This window comes from Schistocerca gregaria, chromosome 5 (genome assembly GCF_023897955.1).
Source record: "Schistocerca gregaria isolate iqSchGreg1 chromosome 5, iqSchGreg1.2, whole genome shotgun sequence".
NCBI lineage: Eukaryota > Metazoa > Arthropoda > Insecta > Orthoptera > Acrididae > Schistocerca > Schistocerca gregaria.
In genome coordinates this window covers 557174509-557192663 of record NC_064924.1, presented here as the reverse complement: position 1 = coordinate 557192663, position 18155 = coordinate 557174509, and the positions used below count along the sequence as shown (strand labels likewise).

The following is an 18155-nucleotide window of genomic DNA, read 5'->3' as shown; positions in this document are numbered from 1 at the left end:
GTCAAAGCATTCAACACCCAGCCAATAGGGCTGCTGTGTTTTTTACATGTTTTTCACTTATTCTATGTATTCCTTTTATGACTTGTTTTGTGAATTTTCACATCTTGCTGTATGTTTCTCGCTTTCTTACTATTACTGATAACTATGTTCACTAGTTCTCTTTGACAAAGAACTCTATTTTATGCACGGGATCAGCAAAATTAAAATACGATATCTCATTTTTGTCAGTCAGCAAGGGTGTCAGAAGACAACACGCCCACTGCGAAGTTCTTACACCTTCAGATGTGTGTTTGATAGCCGGTTCCGACTATGAGCACATCCATCAAAGTCAGTTAGCCTAAGTCGAGCTGAAACCAACAAGTCATTTTTTAGTTTCTTTGTAGATATGAAGTTGAAACCCATATTTTACAATGGTTTCCTGAGAACAATAATCTTGGAGGAGATGGGTGGAGCACAGAAAATGTCATACCACTAGCAAACAATTGTCAACCACGTGATAAACTGTCCTCACTTTCAGTCCATAATGAAATAACATCGCAGCCTTCTTGACTTTCTGAGTCACTAAATTCAATGTCAAACTCAGGATAATTATAGATTTCCATTTTGGAAATCATTGCCATAAAAACAACAGGATGCATGCTGAATGTGTGTTTTTTTATGTCGAGTATTCAAAGCTACACATAGTAAAGACAATTTCTAGTAGTAACCACCACAACAAAAATTACAGCCAGGCTACAAATGTAGGACTGGATGCTTTCTGATGGCTGAAAACTTAACTATCCATGCTGTAATGGATATAACAGAGGCTAAGTTTTCAAAGGTCTGTTCATAAGTTACTTGATTACACTTGGGTTTTAAGTTCTTGTTAAAATAATAAAAACAAGGTAACTCAGTGCCTCATGCTGAGGGGTTAATGTGGACTTCGAATTCTGGCACGATTTGACAATTTGCATAAGGTGAATGAAGAGATAAGTGACAGAAAAAAAATCTTAGGACTACTGGAGCACTGAACCCAAAACCTTAGAATGTGTAATCTGACACTTACCTAATGAGCCACCAAGTCAATAACTGGTTAAGTCTTCTAGCTATGGTGTTTATACTGAATATTAAACCCTTGTACTGACTTGATACCAGTAGCCCTTACTAATCAATCAACAGTTCAAGGTGTATTTCCCGAGTGAGTCAAAAATGGTGTATTAACACCAATCTACAAGAACTGCAGTAAGCAAATTGCCTTTAATGGTAGATTCATTGTAGTCTGGCATCTTCCCAAAATATTTTGGAAATATGGACTCATTTTCTGAGCAAAACATAGTGCATCTTTTATAAAGGAACCTTAAAAGTGATAAATCACAAATGACTTCACAAATGGAGTTCTGGCATAAAAAATAAATTACAATATTTCTTGTAGTCTAGTGTAAGTATTTTTGAGCCCCTTGCACTTATTATCATCTAAATCATCCGTTCTGTAAAAAGTAGGATAAATTCCATGTCTCAGAACATTTACTTCCCTAAAGCATCAACAGAATTTTGGTTTTTGTGCATCTACAATTGATTTGATTTGTGTGTGTGTGTGTGTGTGTGTGTGTGTGTGTGTGTGGTGTGTGTGTGTGTGTGTGTGTGTGTGTGTCTGTGTCTGTGTGTGTGTCGGGCCGGAGAGGGAGAGAAATACGACAGATAAAACAAATCTGCTTGTCAAGATTCAGAAGCAAAATTTTCAGGCTGTAAGAAAATAATGTAGGATTTGAGATACAATACACTTCACCTGGCATCACTGAATACTATCAGATGTTCACAATTTCCCAAGTGCTGATACACATAAGGAAAACCAAAACGAACAGTCAGATCCATAAATGCAGTTTCTTCCATTACTGCAGTTCCAAAATTACCAATTTTCTTTCTTTCTGCCCATTCTCTAATAACGGCACTGTAATCGATGTTATTTTCATGACGAAAATCGTTATAGAATATATCTTCAAAGAAGAAAAATCCAGATTTATAAATTTCCTGTAAACAAAAAGAAGAAATTTTCCAACATTAAAAAGCAGACATAAAAAATTCTGATTATCTCCTAATCAACATTTGGGGAAAAGTACATGCTAAATTCAAAAATAAATGTCAATACAAGTTGAGATAGAAAAAGACCAACACTTACCAACTGCTGAAATAGAAGACATTTGGGGAGCATTGGCATAGCCAAACATGAAAAGCCAGTATAAATCTGTAGCTCTCTAGCTTTTAAGACATTTAGGCAGTTTTCTATCAAGAGAAAAATACGCATAGCCTCTAAAAACAACTCAATTTAAATAATTTGATATTATACATGTAGGAAATATCCATTTTTCACCTCGCAGCACACAAAGGTCATTTTAAGCACTACTTCAAACTATTTCAAGCCACAGGTACATTACATTGATAAGCGATCCCCATTTTAATCACATGGAAATAAGATTGTGTGAAAGAATTCAAACATTGAAAGCTGAGTTGCCACCTCTCTCTTAAAATTACATATTTTACACCACTTTGTTTGTGTGTGTGTAAAAATATGCACAATCCATCAAGAGTAAACTGCCTCATTTCGGACTGTATCCATTGACTCTCTTAAACCATCTTCCTGGAGCTACCTGACATTTCTGATTTTTACCCTGCTCCTGCCTTCTCTTCTCTTCTTGGTTCTACCCTTTGTCCACAACCCACCTCCTCTTTTTCTCCCTTTTTTTCTGTTTTTATTTGTCTTTACAGCATGCCAATGAGAAATCCTGAGTTGAATAAGAAATAAATTTCAAAAAATCTTTAACTAAGCTGAAGGCAGTCTCACGGATCTGAGCAAAACAGTTATAATATTTGGAGATTGGTTTCAGCACAGCTTTAAAACAGTTATGATCTTACGGCTATATTGGCAACATACAACTTTCTCCCATCAGAGTCACAAGTTTATCCAGTGTCGCTATTGATACAATACTAATAAACAAATGAAGACATGAATAAGCAGCTTCAAACGTCAACACAGGTTGACCACAATACACAGCCTCTTGAAATATCTTTAGCACTGAGCTTAACTATGCAAACAGCCTCCAGCCATCAAAACATTAAGCACTTTTAATAATTTAGTAAGGAAGGAAACAATGATTGTTACTAAGGATGGAAACATGGACTGAAGTGTACAGATGTTAAAGCACACTTGAAAAGTTTTGCATATTTATGTATGTCTTCTCAAATCATTTTCATGTCATTTCCAAATAAATAAAAAAATAAAAATAAAAATAAAAAAACACAGAAGATCACATCCTGAAGGTTTAACAGAAAAAAACTGCAAGTTATAACTAAGTCAAAGATTGTCTCCAAGTCTTCCATGGTACCTAATGAATACCACGCATATTTCAAAAAACAAAAAATGATATTTAAAAAAGTTATAACAGAAGCCAAAGTAAAGGCAAATGTCTGCTGTATAAGTAGTTCCAATAACAAAATGAAAGCTGTATCGAATATAGTGAAATTGCAAACTGATAACAATTCTCCTCAAAATTCCAATATTAAATTACACTGTAATGGTAAAGAAATTACTGACCCTGTGTAAATAGAAAATGTGTTCAATACTTATTTTAGCAACATAACTGAGCAATTAGTTGCTGAATTCTAACCTTGCACTAAAAACTGTCCAGTATCATCTGAAAACATAAACATAAATCTTGCTTCATGCTTCCTTTTTCCAGCAACCTAGAAAGAAGTACTATTAGTTATAAGAGCTAAAAATGATGTACTCCACTGGAATAGATGGCATCTCAGGCAGCCTTATTAATATACGTGAAGATCTCACTGCTGAACCATTAGCTCACCTTTGTTGTTATAAAGGTGAGCTAATAGTTCAGCAATGAGGTCTCCACACATTTCAATAAGACTGTCTGAAATTTTCACGTTGTGGCTAAAAAGTGCCAACTCAAACTGCTATTCAAGAAAGGCAAAAGGAATGAAGTGGCTACAGGCCCAATGCTCCAGTGTCATATAAAAAATTTTCAAAGAAGAGTATTCGACTTCCTCAAAAAGCACAAATTAGTATCTATAGCACAACATGATTTTAGTAACAGCGTATTGCCTGACACAGCAATTTTTGAACATTTCACTGCAGTACTTCAAAAACTAAGTAATGTGTGTGAAAATGTTAATGGAATCTTTCTAGATCTCTCTAAGGCTACTGATACTGCAGACACACTAAACTATTACCTCAGCTTGATAACATGGAAAGGAACATCTAACATTTGGATAAAATCATACCTATATGGATGAAAGCAAGTGGTTGAGAGCATCAACATAGTTTTAACAAATTAACTCAACATTATTGAAAATATGAAACCATTAAACGAATTAACTCAAAATTACTGAATGTATGAAACAATTAAATACAGAGTGTCACAAGGCTGTGCTGGGACCTCTTATATTTCTATTGTATGTGAGTTAGCTGTACAAATTCTGTGAGAACAACATTCCATTTTGGTTCAAATAATACACTGATGATAAATGCAAGTGAGACAGTGGCACTAAATTACTATAATGTGAAAAAAAAAAGGTACGCAAATTTTTCAGGTTCAGATATCTGGTAAGCACCTTCAGAGTCTAGACAACAAAAAGTTCCTGCCTCCAAAATAATTTTAAATGGGAAGTACACACTGAAATAAGTATGGGAAATTGAGCACTGCATTCCACTTAATGAGGATATTAGAAGGATGGTGGTGTGATGTCACGTGTGGCTGGACTGCTGTTGAAACTGCTCATCAATATTTTATAAAGTTTTAATCTTCAGTTACTTATTTCAAAGTTTATTTGTGTTAATATTTGCTGTAAAAGTAACTTATTAGTGGATTTTCATTAAACTCAGTCTTTCTTTGTGTGTTATTGACTAGAGTGGTCTGTTATTAGTGAGTGTGTTTACGTTGTTTCTCCAAGTCTCACGCCTCAGTAGTGTGTTTACATTTTGCAGCGTGCAGTTGCAACTGTAGTGGTTATAAAGCTAAGTACTGACAAAGTTATTTGTACACTATTATACAGTTACTAAATTTAATAGTTTTTGCAATGTTTAGTGCTGTTTGTAGTGAAATAAAGATTCGGAAACATTCGCTTGCTGTGTTTTTTTGAGTTTACTGTGCGTTGAAGTTTTTTTTAGTAAACTTTTGTGTTTCAGGTTTCAGCAGACTTTTCTTATTGTTTCTAGTGAAATATTCCAGTAAAATATACATTCAGTATATTAACTTTGTTGAGAGTTATAGTGGCTGCTTGACTTTTTGGTTTTAGCTAGTAATTTTGTGAAGTTTTGTTGGTATTGGTATTAGCTGTGGTGTAGTAGTATAAATACAAGTAGTTGCTTTCTTAGCAGACAGAGAATTTTGAGGCCACTATTGTTAGTTTTTCCCCAGTAACTGTAAAATTTTACCATGAGTGAGAAGTGTGGACTCTGTCATAGGTTTGTGAGTAATGTGTTAGTGTGTGGGATTTGTTCAAAGTATTTTCATTGGTGGGGGGGGGGGGGGGGGGGGGGGGGGTATGGAGCGGGGAAGCCAGTGGGCATCCTAGCAAGATCCTCTCCTGGGAATTCAGAATCTGTATTAGAAATAAGTTGACAAAGGAGCAGGAGTGTAAGATCTGTGCCCTTCAGGTAAAGTTCAACACGAAAAGGAGGAACTAGATAGGCTGAGGAAGACGAAGGGTGGTGGGGAATGGGAACTGGCAGTTGGCAAAAGGCAGCTAGACGGAGGAGGTGTTTGACAGTTATACTTCGCATATTTGCAATAGATTTGCCCAACTGTCAAGAGTTGAGTGGAGAGGAGCTTCTTGTAGCTGTAGATGTAGGGAACATGCAGCAGTCTTCAGCAGTTAGGAGGTCCAGGTCAGTTGCAAAGTCTAACAGAAAGAAGAAGGTTCTGCTGCTAGGTAGTTCACATGGAAGAGGTGCGGGCCAGCAGTTGCAGGAAGTGTTGGGGAGTGAGTATCAGGTCACTAGCATTGCGAAGCCTGGTGCAGGGTTGGCTCAAATGACTGACAGCATAGGGGGGTTATGTAGGAATTTTACGAAGGAGGATTAGGTAGGTAGGTGGAGCAGGGAACAGTCTTGATAGGGATGGGGAATTTGATGTAGGTCGTGACCTGGTTAAGATAGCTACTCAAACTGGTGGCACTAATGTGCATTTCATGCAACTATTTCAGCACCATGATCGGCCACATCTTAATGTGGCTGTTAGGCACATTAACATGGGGCTGGAGAGGGCACTGATGGCAGAGGGCAGCATGGGTCACATTTCAGTGGGGTCAGTTGGGTTTATCAGTAGATAGGATTTCACTATGCATGGTCTGCATCTCAATAGGTATGGGAGGAGGCTGGCAAAGCTTATAGGTGACTGTGCACTGGGTGGTGGTGGTGGGATCAAACATGGAAAAATTCCTGTACTAGTTGGTATTAGAGCTGCACCTTTTTTAGATTTAAGTCAGCTGATAGGTACACCTGCTTAAAGGAAGTCCCTCTAACTAAGGGCTCTCCTCCAGAGGAAATCATGTTTACAGGTAGAGAAGGAATTACCATATTTCATCAAAATATAAGAGGTATTAGAGATAAAGTTAGTCAACTGCTTATAGATGTTGATTCTGAAATTATTGGTATATCAGAGCACCACTTGGACAATTCAGAGGCTTCCTTTACCAGGATACAGATTAACTGGCTGTTTTTCAAGAAGTTCTTTGTGAGGTGGGTGAGTGGCTATGTATGTAAAAAACAGTATTCCATTTGAGTCCATGGACGTATCACAACACTGCACTGAAAAGATATTTGAATGTTGTGCAGGGGCAGTTGAATTTAGTGAAACTAAATTTCTAATTGTCGTTGTTTATAGGTGCCCTAACTGTGACTTCAGAGCATTTCTGCTCAAACTAGAGAGGGTTCTTTATTCACTTTGTAGGAAGTACCAGAAATTAGCTATCTGTGAAGACTTCAATATAAATTTTGTATATGATAGTGCAAGAAAAAGGATGTTGGTACATTTCCTACATTTGTATGATCTGTGGCAGACTGTTTTTTCCAAACAGGGTGCCGGGGACCAGTAGTGCAGCCATAGACGATATTTTTATTCATTCTTCATTACTACATGGGCATTCTGTTAGTAAAAGGGTGAATGGGCTTTCAGACCATGAGGCACAAATTTTAATACTAAAAGGTTTTTGTACTCAAACAAATGTCACATGTAAATTAATTACAAACAAAGTAGCAATAGAGCATTTTTTAAACCTTGTCAAGGAGCAAGAGTCGCAGGATGTTTATGGTGCCAATAACATAGATGATAAATACAATGCTTTCCTTTACACATTTCTCAAGCTCTTTGAGATTTGCTTTCCATTAGAACATTCTGAATGGGGTACTAGCAGTAAAAGGCAACCCAAGTGGCTGACTAGTGGGATAAGGATATCATGTAGAACAAAGGGGGAATTATATCAAAATATTAGAAGTAGTCACAATCAAGCTACAGTAGCCCATTTCAAACAGTACTGTAAGATGCTTAAAATGTTATTATGCAAATAGAATAGCTAATTCACAGGATAAAATTAAAACCATATGGTCAGTTGTGAAGGAAGTATTCAGCAGCACAAGGTCGACGATATAAAGTCAGTTCATAGCAAAAATATTTCTCTTATTGATAAATCAGATATATGTATAGTATTTAACAATCATGATCTCAGCAATGCTGGTGAATTATTTTAGTTTCTACAGGAAATCATATAAGTTTCTTGGCAAATGACTTCCCGAGATTCATGTCTGAAATACTCCTCTGTGGTACAGACAAGGGGGAGATTGAGTCAATAATTAAATCACTGAAGACTTAAAAACTCTCGTGGTTATGATGGAGTGCCTATCAGAATATTTAAGTACTATGCTGCACATGTTAGCCATGTATTTAGCCATATTTGTAATTTTTCCTTTAGGAATGGTCAGTTTCCTGGACAATTAAAGAACTCAGTAGTAAAGTCGCTTTCTAAAAAGGGAGAAAGGGATAATATAGGCAATTTTAGACCTATTTCTATGACATTAGCATTTGCTAAAGGTATTGAAAAGGTTGTGGATGCAAGGATAATTGATCATTTTATATCACACGATTTGCTCCCAAATGTACAGTTCGGCTTTAGAAGTCATTTAACAACTGAAAATGTTATATTCTCTTTTCTCTGTGAGGTACTGGATGGATTAAACAAAAGGTTAAACAAAAGGTTTTTTTTATTTAACTAAGGCATCTGATGGTTCCGATCACAAAAGAAGTTGCATAACAGGTTCACCTCTTACTTTTGGACAGACAGCAAAAGGTCATTATTCACAATGTTGAAGATGGCAGTGAATTGAGGTCTGAGTGAAGTATGGCTGAGTGGGGAGGAGAGGGGGGCGTGCCCCAGGGATGGGTGATCAGTGTTGGGGCCACTCCTGTTCCTTATTTATATAAATGATATGCCCTCTAGTATTACGGGTAACTCTGCTACAATATTTCTGTTTGCTGACGACACTAGCTTGGTAGTAAAGGATGTTGTGTGCAACATTGGCTCTGTTTCAAATAGAGCAGTTCATGACTTAAGTTCAAGGCTTGTAGAAAATAAACTAACTCTAAACCACAGTAAGACCCAGTTTTTACAGTTTCTAACAGACAATTCAACAAAACCTGACATTTTAATTTCACAGAATGGGCATATGATTAGTGAAACTGAACAGTTCAAATTTCTAGGTGTTCAGGTAGATAGTAAACTGTCATGGAAAGCCCACATTCAGGATCTTGTTCAAAGACTTAATGTTGCCATTTTTACTATTTGAATGGTATCGGAAATGAGTGATTATTCGATATGAAAATTAGTCTACTTTGCTTATTTTCATTCACTTATGTTGTATGGTATTATATTTTGGGGTAACTCTTCCCATTCTAAAAGGCAATTTTTGGCTCAGAAACAGGCCGTTTGGGCAATAAGTGGTGTAAGTTCACGAACCTCTTGTTGACCTCTGTCCACGAGTCTGTGAATTTTGACATGGGCCTCTCAATATATACAGGGTGATCAAAAAGTCAGTATAAATTTGAAAACTTAATAAACCAGGGAATAATGTAGATAGAGAGGTAAAAATTGACACACATGCTTGGAATGATATGGGGTTTTTTTAGAACCGAAAAAACAAACTTAACAAAATGTCCGACAGATGGCGCGTTGAAGATCTCTTGCGCGCGTCGTTTGATGATCACATGCTCAGCAACCACTTTCGTCATGCTTGGCCTCCCAGGTTTTGGGGTTACCTGAAGTCCAAGTGTATTGTGATCAACCGACATCTCTGAAAGACAACATCTGAAGCCAATGTCTCACCATAACTCCGGACATGCTGTACAGTGCTGTTCACAACATTATTCATCGACTACAGGTATTGTTGACGAATTATGGTGGACATATTGAGCATTTCCTGTAAAGAACATCATCTTTGGTTTGTCTTCCTTTGTTATGCTAATTATTGCTATTCTGATCAGATGATGCGCCATCTGTTGGACATTTTTTGAACGTTTGCATTTTTCTGTTCTAATGAAACCCCATGCCATTCCAAGCACATGTGTCAATCTGTACCTCTCTATCTACACTATTCGGTGATTTATTCAGTTTTCAAATTTATACTGATTTTTTTGATCACCCGGTATATTCCTTACTCTCATTTCTTATTAACAGTATTAGCTTATTCCCAAGAATAAGTAGCTTTCACTCAGTTAATACTGGCAGAAATCAAACTTACATTTGAATCGGCCTTCCTTAACTCTTGTGCAGAAATGTGTGCAGTATACTGCTGCAGCCATTTTCAACAAGCTACCACTCGAATTCAAAAATCTTAGCAGTAATCCACGCACTTTCAAATCCTTCTATTCTGTCAAAGAGTTCCTTGAAAAATTAAGCTGATTCTTGTTGTATTGTTGATTGCATTTACATAAACTTATGGACTGACTTTTTTTTCAGGTTCATAAGCATTTTATTTTTACTGTTATTACTTTTATGTTGTAATTTGATGCACTGACACGTTCCATGACCTTGGAGATCTGCTCCTCAATTTGATCCTACAGAACTTGATGTGTAAATAAATAAATAAACAAAGATTATCTGAAAACTGTATACTCTGCCTATATGTACTTGCAACTGAATTTAAGTTTTTAGTTTGTCCCCCCCCCCCCCCCCCCCTCTCGCAGCCAAAAGCCCTTTCAACTACAAAAAAGGATTGCAAGAGTAAGAGTAATGCAAGATGTGAGATGAAACAAAACCTGTAGCCTATAGAGCACTCTTTAAATAGCTGGAAATCCTTCCACTTCCTTATATCTATCTTTCTGCTTTAACAAAATAGGAAGAAACTTTGACATGGGAAAAAATATATATATTAAAAACAAAGATTCGAAGACTTACCAAGCGGGAAAGCGCCGGTAGACAGGCACAATAAAATAACACACAAACACACACACACAAAATTTTGAGCTTTCGCAACCGGCAGCTGCTTTGTCAGGAAAGAGGGAAGGAAAAGGAAAGATGAAAGGATGTGGGTTTTAAGGGAGAGGGTGAAGAGTCATTCCAATCCCGGGAGCACAAAGACATACCTTAGGGGGAAAAAAGGATAGGTATATACTCGCGCGCGCGCGCGCGCGCATACACACACACACACACACACACACACATACACACACACACACACACACACATATCCATCCATACATACACAGACAGAAGGGGTCGTTGTAGGGATGTTTTGAGGTTGACACGGTATTAGAAGGTGGAAAGGGTAACATGAGGTTAAAGTGAAAATAAATAGATATATATATATATATAGGGAGAGACAAAGGTGTGAAAAAAGTCGAAAAAGTGTTGGTTTGATATGAGCTATGTTGATCCTGTGCTGAACTTAGGTTGGTGAACAACAATGGGTGCAAAGGTTAGCTAGTTGTGTTGTCTCCAAAACACGTTAAAAGGTGGGGAAATTCAGGAAAATTTCGAAAAAAATGCGTGTAAATGTATTTAAAGGACTGGTTATGTACTGGTAGGTTATGAAAATGAGGCTAACAATTGTTTGACGAAGAAATAATAACGTTAAAACCTGTGGGAAGCTGCTAAAAAATGATCGGTTATGTGGGAAAAACAGGAATGGAAATAGAAAGAAAGTTGTTGGAAATAGCTGAGATGGTTGTTTAATGGGTGAAAGGAACTGAAGCTGTGAAATAGTATTCACGAGTTTACACGAAATGTTTGTAAACTTGGAACAGTGGATTTTATAGCAGCAGTAATGTTGAAAGCGTTAAAGTTTTTAGGGTATGGTTTGGAAGTAAATTACGTATTATTATAATTAGGCAGGATAAAATGTATGGTAGATTACGGAAAAAGGGAAGATGAATACAAAGTGAAACTACTTGTACAAACAAAAAGAGAAAGTAAGATGATAGAAAAGATTTCGAAATGCAACAGAGACAATAACAAACGTAATTGTTGGGTTCAAATTAATGATGTAAATAAAATAGAAAGAAACTTCCACATGGGAATAAAATCTATTAAAAACAAAGATTCCAAGACTTACCAAGTGGGAAAGCACCGGTAGACAGGCACAATAAAATAACACACAAACACACACACACACACACACACACACACACACACACACACACACACACACAAAATTTCGAGCTTTCGCAACCGGCAGCTGCTTTGTCAGGAAAGAGGGAAGGAAAAGGAAAGATGAAGGATGTGGGTTTTAAGGGAGAGGGTAAGGAGCCATTCCAATCCAGGGAGTGGAAAGACTTACCTTAGGGGGAAAAAAGGATACGTATATACTCGCGCGGACACACACACACACACACACACACACACACACACACACACACACATATCCATCCATACATGGATACTGTGTATGTATGGATGGATATGTGTGTGTGTGTGTGTGTGCGTGCGCGCGCGCGAGTATATACCTATCCTTTTTTCCCCCTAAGGTAAGTCTTTCCACTCCCGGGATTCGAATGACTCCTTACCCTCTCCCTTAAAACCCACATCCTTTCATCTTTCCTTTTCCTTCCCTCTTTCCTGACAAAGCAGCTGCCGGTTGCGAAAGCTCGAAATTTTGTGTGTGTGTTATTTTATTGTGCCCGTCTACCGGCGCTTTCCCGCTTGGTAAGTCTTGGAATATTTCTGCTTTAACAACTCATTCCACTTTAGTCCTGTGGCCCAACTACAGTGAGGGTTGCTGTTGGGAGGAGTAATGAGATGAACTGGGAGGTAGCAAAGGGAGAGGGAAGGGCTAGAATGTGGTGAGATAGCAAGGGAAGAAGATACAAATATGGCAGCAGATCAACCTCATTCTGTGCTGGGACCTCTCATATTTCTACTGTATGGGAATCAGCTGTACAAATTTTGTGAGCACAACATTATATTTTGGTTCAAACAACACACTGATAAGACATTGGCACTAAATTACTATAATGCATTACTGCGTCTGGAGAAGCTTTCTCTAGACGGTGATTCATATCTTATTTCCCCGCTGTTCCGCTCTATCCTAGAACTTGCCCTTCCTTCTTTCACCCTTTCTTTCATCTATGTTTACCTCACATGCTCCGCCTGACACACCCTGTAACCCCAGTATCAGCCTGTGCAAGTGAAGTAGCAGGTGCGATTCCCAGAACAGTTTAAACATCCAGGAAGTTTCATATCAGCGTACACTCTGCTGCAGAGTGAAAAATGGATTCTAATAGAGCTTTGTGTGTATTTTCATATTCTGGCAAACAACGCCACTTCATAATCTGAGTCAGTATGTTCCAGTTCATCTCTACGTCTCAACCCATCTTTCTGTGCTTCCACTATGTAGTCTATAATAGTCAGTAGTCATTTCATTTTTCTTATATCTCTTTGCTCTTCCTCTGCTTCATAACTTTCATTTTCATTTTTATTTTCTTTAAGCAGTTACATCTGACTGTAGTCTTGCTATGCACTTGTCCCACTGGATATAAATTTTCCTTAGCCTTCGCTCAACACAAAACAGAACTCCTCGAGTCCATTTAGCATTTTCCTTTATCCATTTTCTCTCTTAATTGTGTATAAATTTATCTTATGACGCTCTTAAATCCAGACCAGCATTTAATGGGAGGGTTGACAAAAATAGGGAAACACCAAAAAACACAAAACATTATCATTCTTAATATGGTGCAGGAAATCCATTGGCATTCAAAACAGCTTCCAGTCATCTAAATAAATGTATATCCTGTATGGTTTTGAAGAGCATCTTATGCCAGTCTTCCAGTAAGATAGTGGCAAGTTCAGGTAATGATGATGGAGGTGGATAATGATCACACATTCTTCTCTTGAAAGTAGACCACAAAGGCTTAATAATATTGAGATCTGGTGGCCATGGTGGCCAGAAGAAATGCAACAATACATCCTCGTTCTCACAGTACCTGTTCTGGACAGCGCAAACTACATGAACTGGGGACCTATCATCCTTGGAAATAGCTTCACCAAAGAGGAACAAACGCTGTACCATAGGATGGACCTGATCATCCAAAATGGTCAACAATCCTTTACAGCAATGAGACCTCACAGAATAACCATGGAGCCATAGAATTCCATGATATAGTTTCCAAATCATCACTGGAATTCTGCTATGTTTAATTCTTGGGATGTAAACTTAACCATAAGTTTGAAATGGACTGAAACAAGACTATTCGGGTTTTTATGGCTTTCACACAATATTTTTCCTGTTACAGGTGCTTATCTCACTGATGTGTAGTTTTAGAATTCCACCTTGCTCTGCAGTTCTCTGCTTGTGGAGCTGCCTTCCTGTCATTTGCAGCTGTCATCCTCTTATTTTTCATCATAATGCTCTACAATAATCATGTGTCTGTCACTGTTACTCAACATGCACTTCCATTTTGACTTAGCGGATGATGGTTTTCTGCTTTCCCTGTATTCAGTATAATTCTTTCATACCAAATACCGAGCGAGGTGGCGCAGTGGCTAGCACACTGGACTCGGATTCGGGAGGACGACGGTTCAATCCTGCGTCCGGCCATCCTGATTTAGGTTTTCTGTGATTTCCCTAAATCTCTCCAGGCAAATGTCGGGATGATTCCTTCGAAAGGGCACGGCCGACTTCCTTCCCCGTCCTTCCGTAATCCGCTGAGACCGATGACCTCGCAGTTTGGTCTCTTCCCCCAAACAACCAACCAACCAACCAACCAACCATCATACCAAATCTCCTGAAACACCAACATTTCAGCTACCTTGGTTACAGCAGCATCTACCATAAAAGCACCAACAATTTCCCAATGTTTGAATCCACTGAGCTCCAAAATAATGCATGTGCAACTACACTGTTCTGACCACAGCTGATACTTGCAATTAAGGAGATTGCACTGGTGCTGTTCATGGTCAAATACAGCCATACTACCTGCAAGCATCTCCATTTATGTTCAAACATGAATGGCACTTCCACATTTTTGTCGATCCCTGTATACTGAATGCAAATCACGCTACAATCAGTGTAAAACTAGGGCAAAAATCGTTTAATGGTTCTTTAACACATTCAACAAAAAGAAAACAAATATAAATGGGCTTGGCAAGAACCAACTGGAATAAAAAATAAAACTGGTTTCGTATGAACATATGGACTTCTGTCAATATGAATTTAAAAAATCTTCTTCCACCCATTTCAAGTGAATTCCAATGAGCTTTGTGCTGGCCATTCCTTGGACATTGTGAACTAGTAACTGACTGTGGTGTCACTTATGTCATCATCATTATTAGTTGGAATACCAGCTGCAATGTCACTAATGTTCAGACCATCCCCAAATAAATCAAAACTCACATCCCTCACTTGCCACATTCACTTCAACCTTGCAATAGCTATATTCCTCCCCTGTACAGAGTTCAAGCCACTGTCTTTACTGAGATCTTACTCCAAGAGTTTAATTTCAGTCAGTTTCCTTATTGCATTATACCAGAAAACATTCATCCATGAATTAATCACTGGATGCAGTTAAGTGTCCAGTTTCTAAAACTTGAAACTTCTCTCATGTTCTAGCTGGCATTGTTCTAAAGTGTACACTGACTGTCCAGTGTAACAGTAGACATACTCACAAACTATCTTACATACACTGAGGATTTTAAGTCCTATTATCTTCCTTCCATTACTGAAAAATAAAATGTCACAAATTCTTCTGTTCTTTGGGTGTGTTTTGTTGCATGTCTCACCTGAAACAGCAGGTGAAATTTGGCAGTAGCGGTATCCACTGTAGGGAAAGACCTTTTTCCACATGGCTCACTTCATAGAGCAGATTTTCATTATTCAGGACACCTTCAACTCTATGAAAGGGTCTTCAGAATACTTTTCTCTTGTGCTACATGGTGGTGGTCAAGAGCAAACTGATACAAGTCCATATGAATAAGTTTCCTTTACTCACTGCGGATGAGACATCCTTTGGTTGTTTGGTAGTTGAGCATGTTAAGGAGCTCCTCCTTTACTCACTGCGGATGAGACATCCTTTGGTTGTTTGGTGGTTGAGCATGTTAAGGAGCTCCAAGTCTCCAAGTTGTAGTGCACTACTCTAGTCCAAGTTACTTGAAGGCCATTGTGTATGAGACAACTATGAGAACACCCACAGTTTCAGTCATCTTGTAAATTTTAAGGTGTCTGTGGTAGCTTCCAGTGAATTTTTGCTTGAATACAATTGAGGTTTTCCTGGACCTCTCTCAGTTTTTCAGGTCCATGAGGTGAGAAATAAAAAGGTTACTGATATTGCAATAAAAGAAATTAACATTTGTGGGAGTCATGTCAATGCCAAAATCTCTATGTTCTCCATAACATAAAGAGATCTGCTACTGAAGGGGCTAGTGGGCTTCTCATCATAACACCATCCAGTTGGAAGAAATATTACCCTTCTACAGTTCACGTCATGTAAGACGATGCTTCCACGCATAGAGGCGGAGCAGCGGAGGGATGAGAACTGCGCACACACGGCAGCAGAGAGCAGGCAAAGAGAGTCCATGTTGCTCTGTCAAAGAATAAGAACATGCATAGAACATGGTTGTAATTCACCCCTAGAGATCCAAATGCTGAAGTAACCATACTTCCCGATATGATATTATTTGGTTCATAAAAACAAAATTCCCTTTTCGGGAACGTGTGGCAACTGCAGCTATAGAAGTTCATTGTAGTTTAAAGCATGTATCTGATGAATCAAAGTGTTTCGTATATGATGGTATAGTCTGAAAATATTGTAGTGGGAACCTTTCATCTCTGTCTACTGTTGCTAAGGATTTGATCGCTGATAAATACTTGTGATAAGCTAAAGTATGAAAACAATTGCTGCTAGTTTCACTCACAGTAATTTAAGTTGTGCTCTTAGAGTCCTGCCTGACCACACACTCAGAAATCACTACAGATTCAAGAAAAAATGGTGAATTATTTGTGACAAGAGAAAGTATAAATGTCACTGTCAGTTATTATGCGCACCTTTGAAACAGCAATTTGTTACCTTATTCACTGTGCTACAACAATTTGCACAGTTTCAGCCATTTACTCCACATAATTCCAGTCGAGAGAGACACAGGCTGACTTGGTTACCAAATGATGTGGGCATAATGCATGAAATTTTGGAACTGGGGTGCCTTTGGGTGACTGTTGAAGATACAGGATGACTGTTCAAATCTCTATTTGGTGTGACAGACAAAGCGCATATCGTGTGATAAAATAGTAAAAAGCGGTATCAGAACATGCCCAGTGATGCATATGTGGTATCATCCACACTGCTTTGCGAAATTAAATCTTGAAAACATATCTTGTGCTTGTGGAAAAAGTGCAACGATTATCTATCTGTGATTGGAATGTATTGTGAAAATCGTGAAACCAACGTATTAGAAACACTGCAGAAAGAACTCCAAGCTACAACAGAACATGCTCTGCTACTGGAAAGCATGAGCAAAAACTTTTCTGAAGCACCACATAAGGAAAAAGTTAGAAATTTGTACAGTGATGTTGTGTTAAATATTTGTACTAACAAAAGAAATGACGCTCCATGGAAGAAGAGAGAACATGAAAAATGTGAAACAGTAAACAAAGTTAACCTAGAAAGTGCTTCTGAACACTTCTCATGTAATTTAACAATGGTTAAGAAAAATGACTGCAATAAGTTGAAAACAAACACTTACATGAGTCAGCTTGCAAATAATAAAAAACAGATACTGTTACTTTCAGATAGTCATGGTAGGAACTGTGCAAAAATACTGAACGAAATTTCAACAACCAGCTATAAATTTACATCTTTGATAAAGCCAAATGCTATATTCAAAGAAGCAACATGCAGTATACAAAACAAAATGTCTAGACTAGTACAAAATGATTATGTTGTCGTCTTAGCTGCTGCAAATGATATTAATGGATCAAAACACGGTTTTATGACATCACTAGATGAAACTATTGCAAAAACTAGGCACACACAACTAATTCTGTGCACAATACCATATAGACATGACATGCCAAATGAAAACTGCAAAATCTATGAAATGAACAGTTACTTGAAGCAGAAGGCATCTTACAGTGAACACATCAGAGTTTTAGATGTAAACAGCTTCCTCCTATGAAAAGACTTCAATAGGCATGAGCTTCACATACATAAAAATGGGAAAAAGAAACTGTGTGTTAATCTGCTGAATGCCATCAAAAGTCCACTGGTCAAGAAGTGCCATAAAACGTGTTACACCAGGACATCGAACATATTTGTGGTCCAATGAAGCTAATTTGGTGGACAATCTCAGAAGAATGAGCAATACTGCAGCTGAACCAACAACACCAGGAGCTGAAGAGCCATCAGTAACAACAAAAGTGAATATGCAGTCAGGATCATCAAGAAAAAGAAACAGTGTTAGAAAAGAAGAAGGTATCCACAGTCCACAGTCAGCACCAAGTCACCACCAACATCCTGTGTAAAAATCTCATCGAGTGCCACAAATCAGTCAGTCCATAACATCCGAGCGGAAACAGCAAAAAATTTGCAGCCACACTCCAAATCAATACCACTGGAAACTGTGACAAGATCTTCAACACGAAAATGCAGACTTCCAGCCTACAGCCAGGATTTTTATGGGCAAAAACA

At 38.0% G+C, this 18155-nt stretch overlaps 1 protein-coding gene across 1 annotated transcript in view; it reads right to left on the bottom strand.

Moving 5' to 3' along the window:
* The window catches only part of LOC126272376 (snRNA-activating protein complex subunit 3-like), a 161015-nt gene that overhangs the window by 57804 nt on the left and 85056 nt on the right, over nucleotides 1-18155 (bottom strand). Inside the window, exon 4 of the mRNA XM_049975190.1 lies at nucleotides 1766-2007. Coding sequence (XP_049831147.1) covers nucleotides 1766-2007 — 242 coding nt within the window. The remainder of the gene's footprint in view (nucleotides 1-1765; nucleotides 2008-18155) is intronic.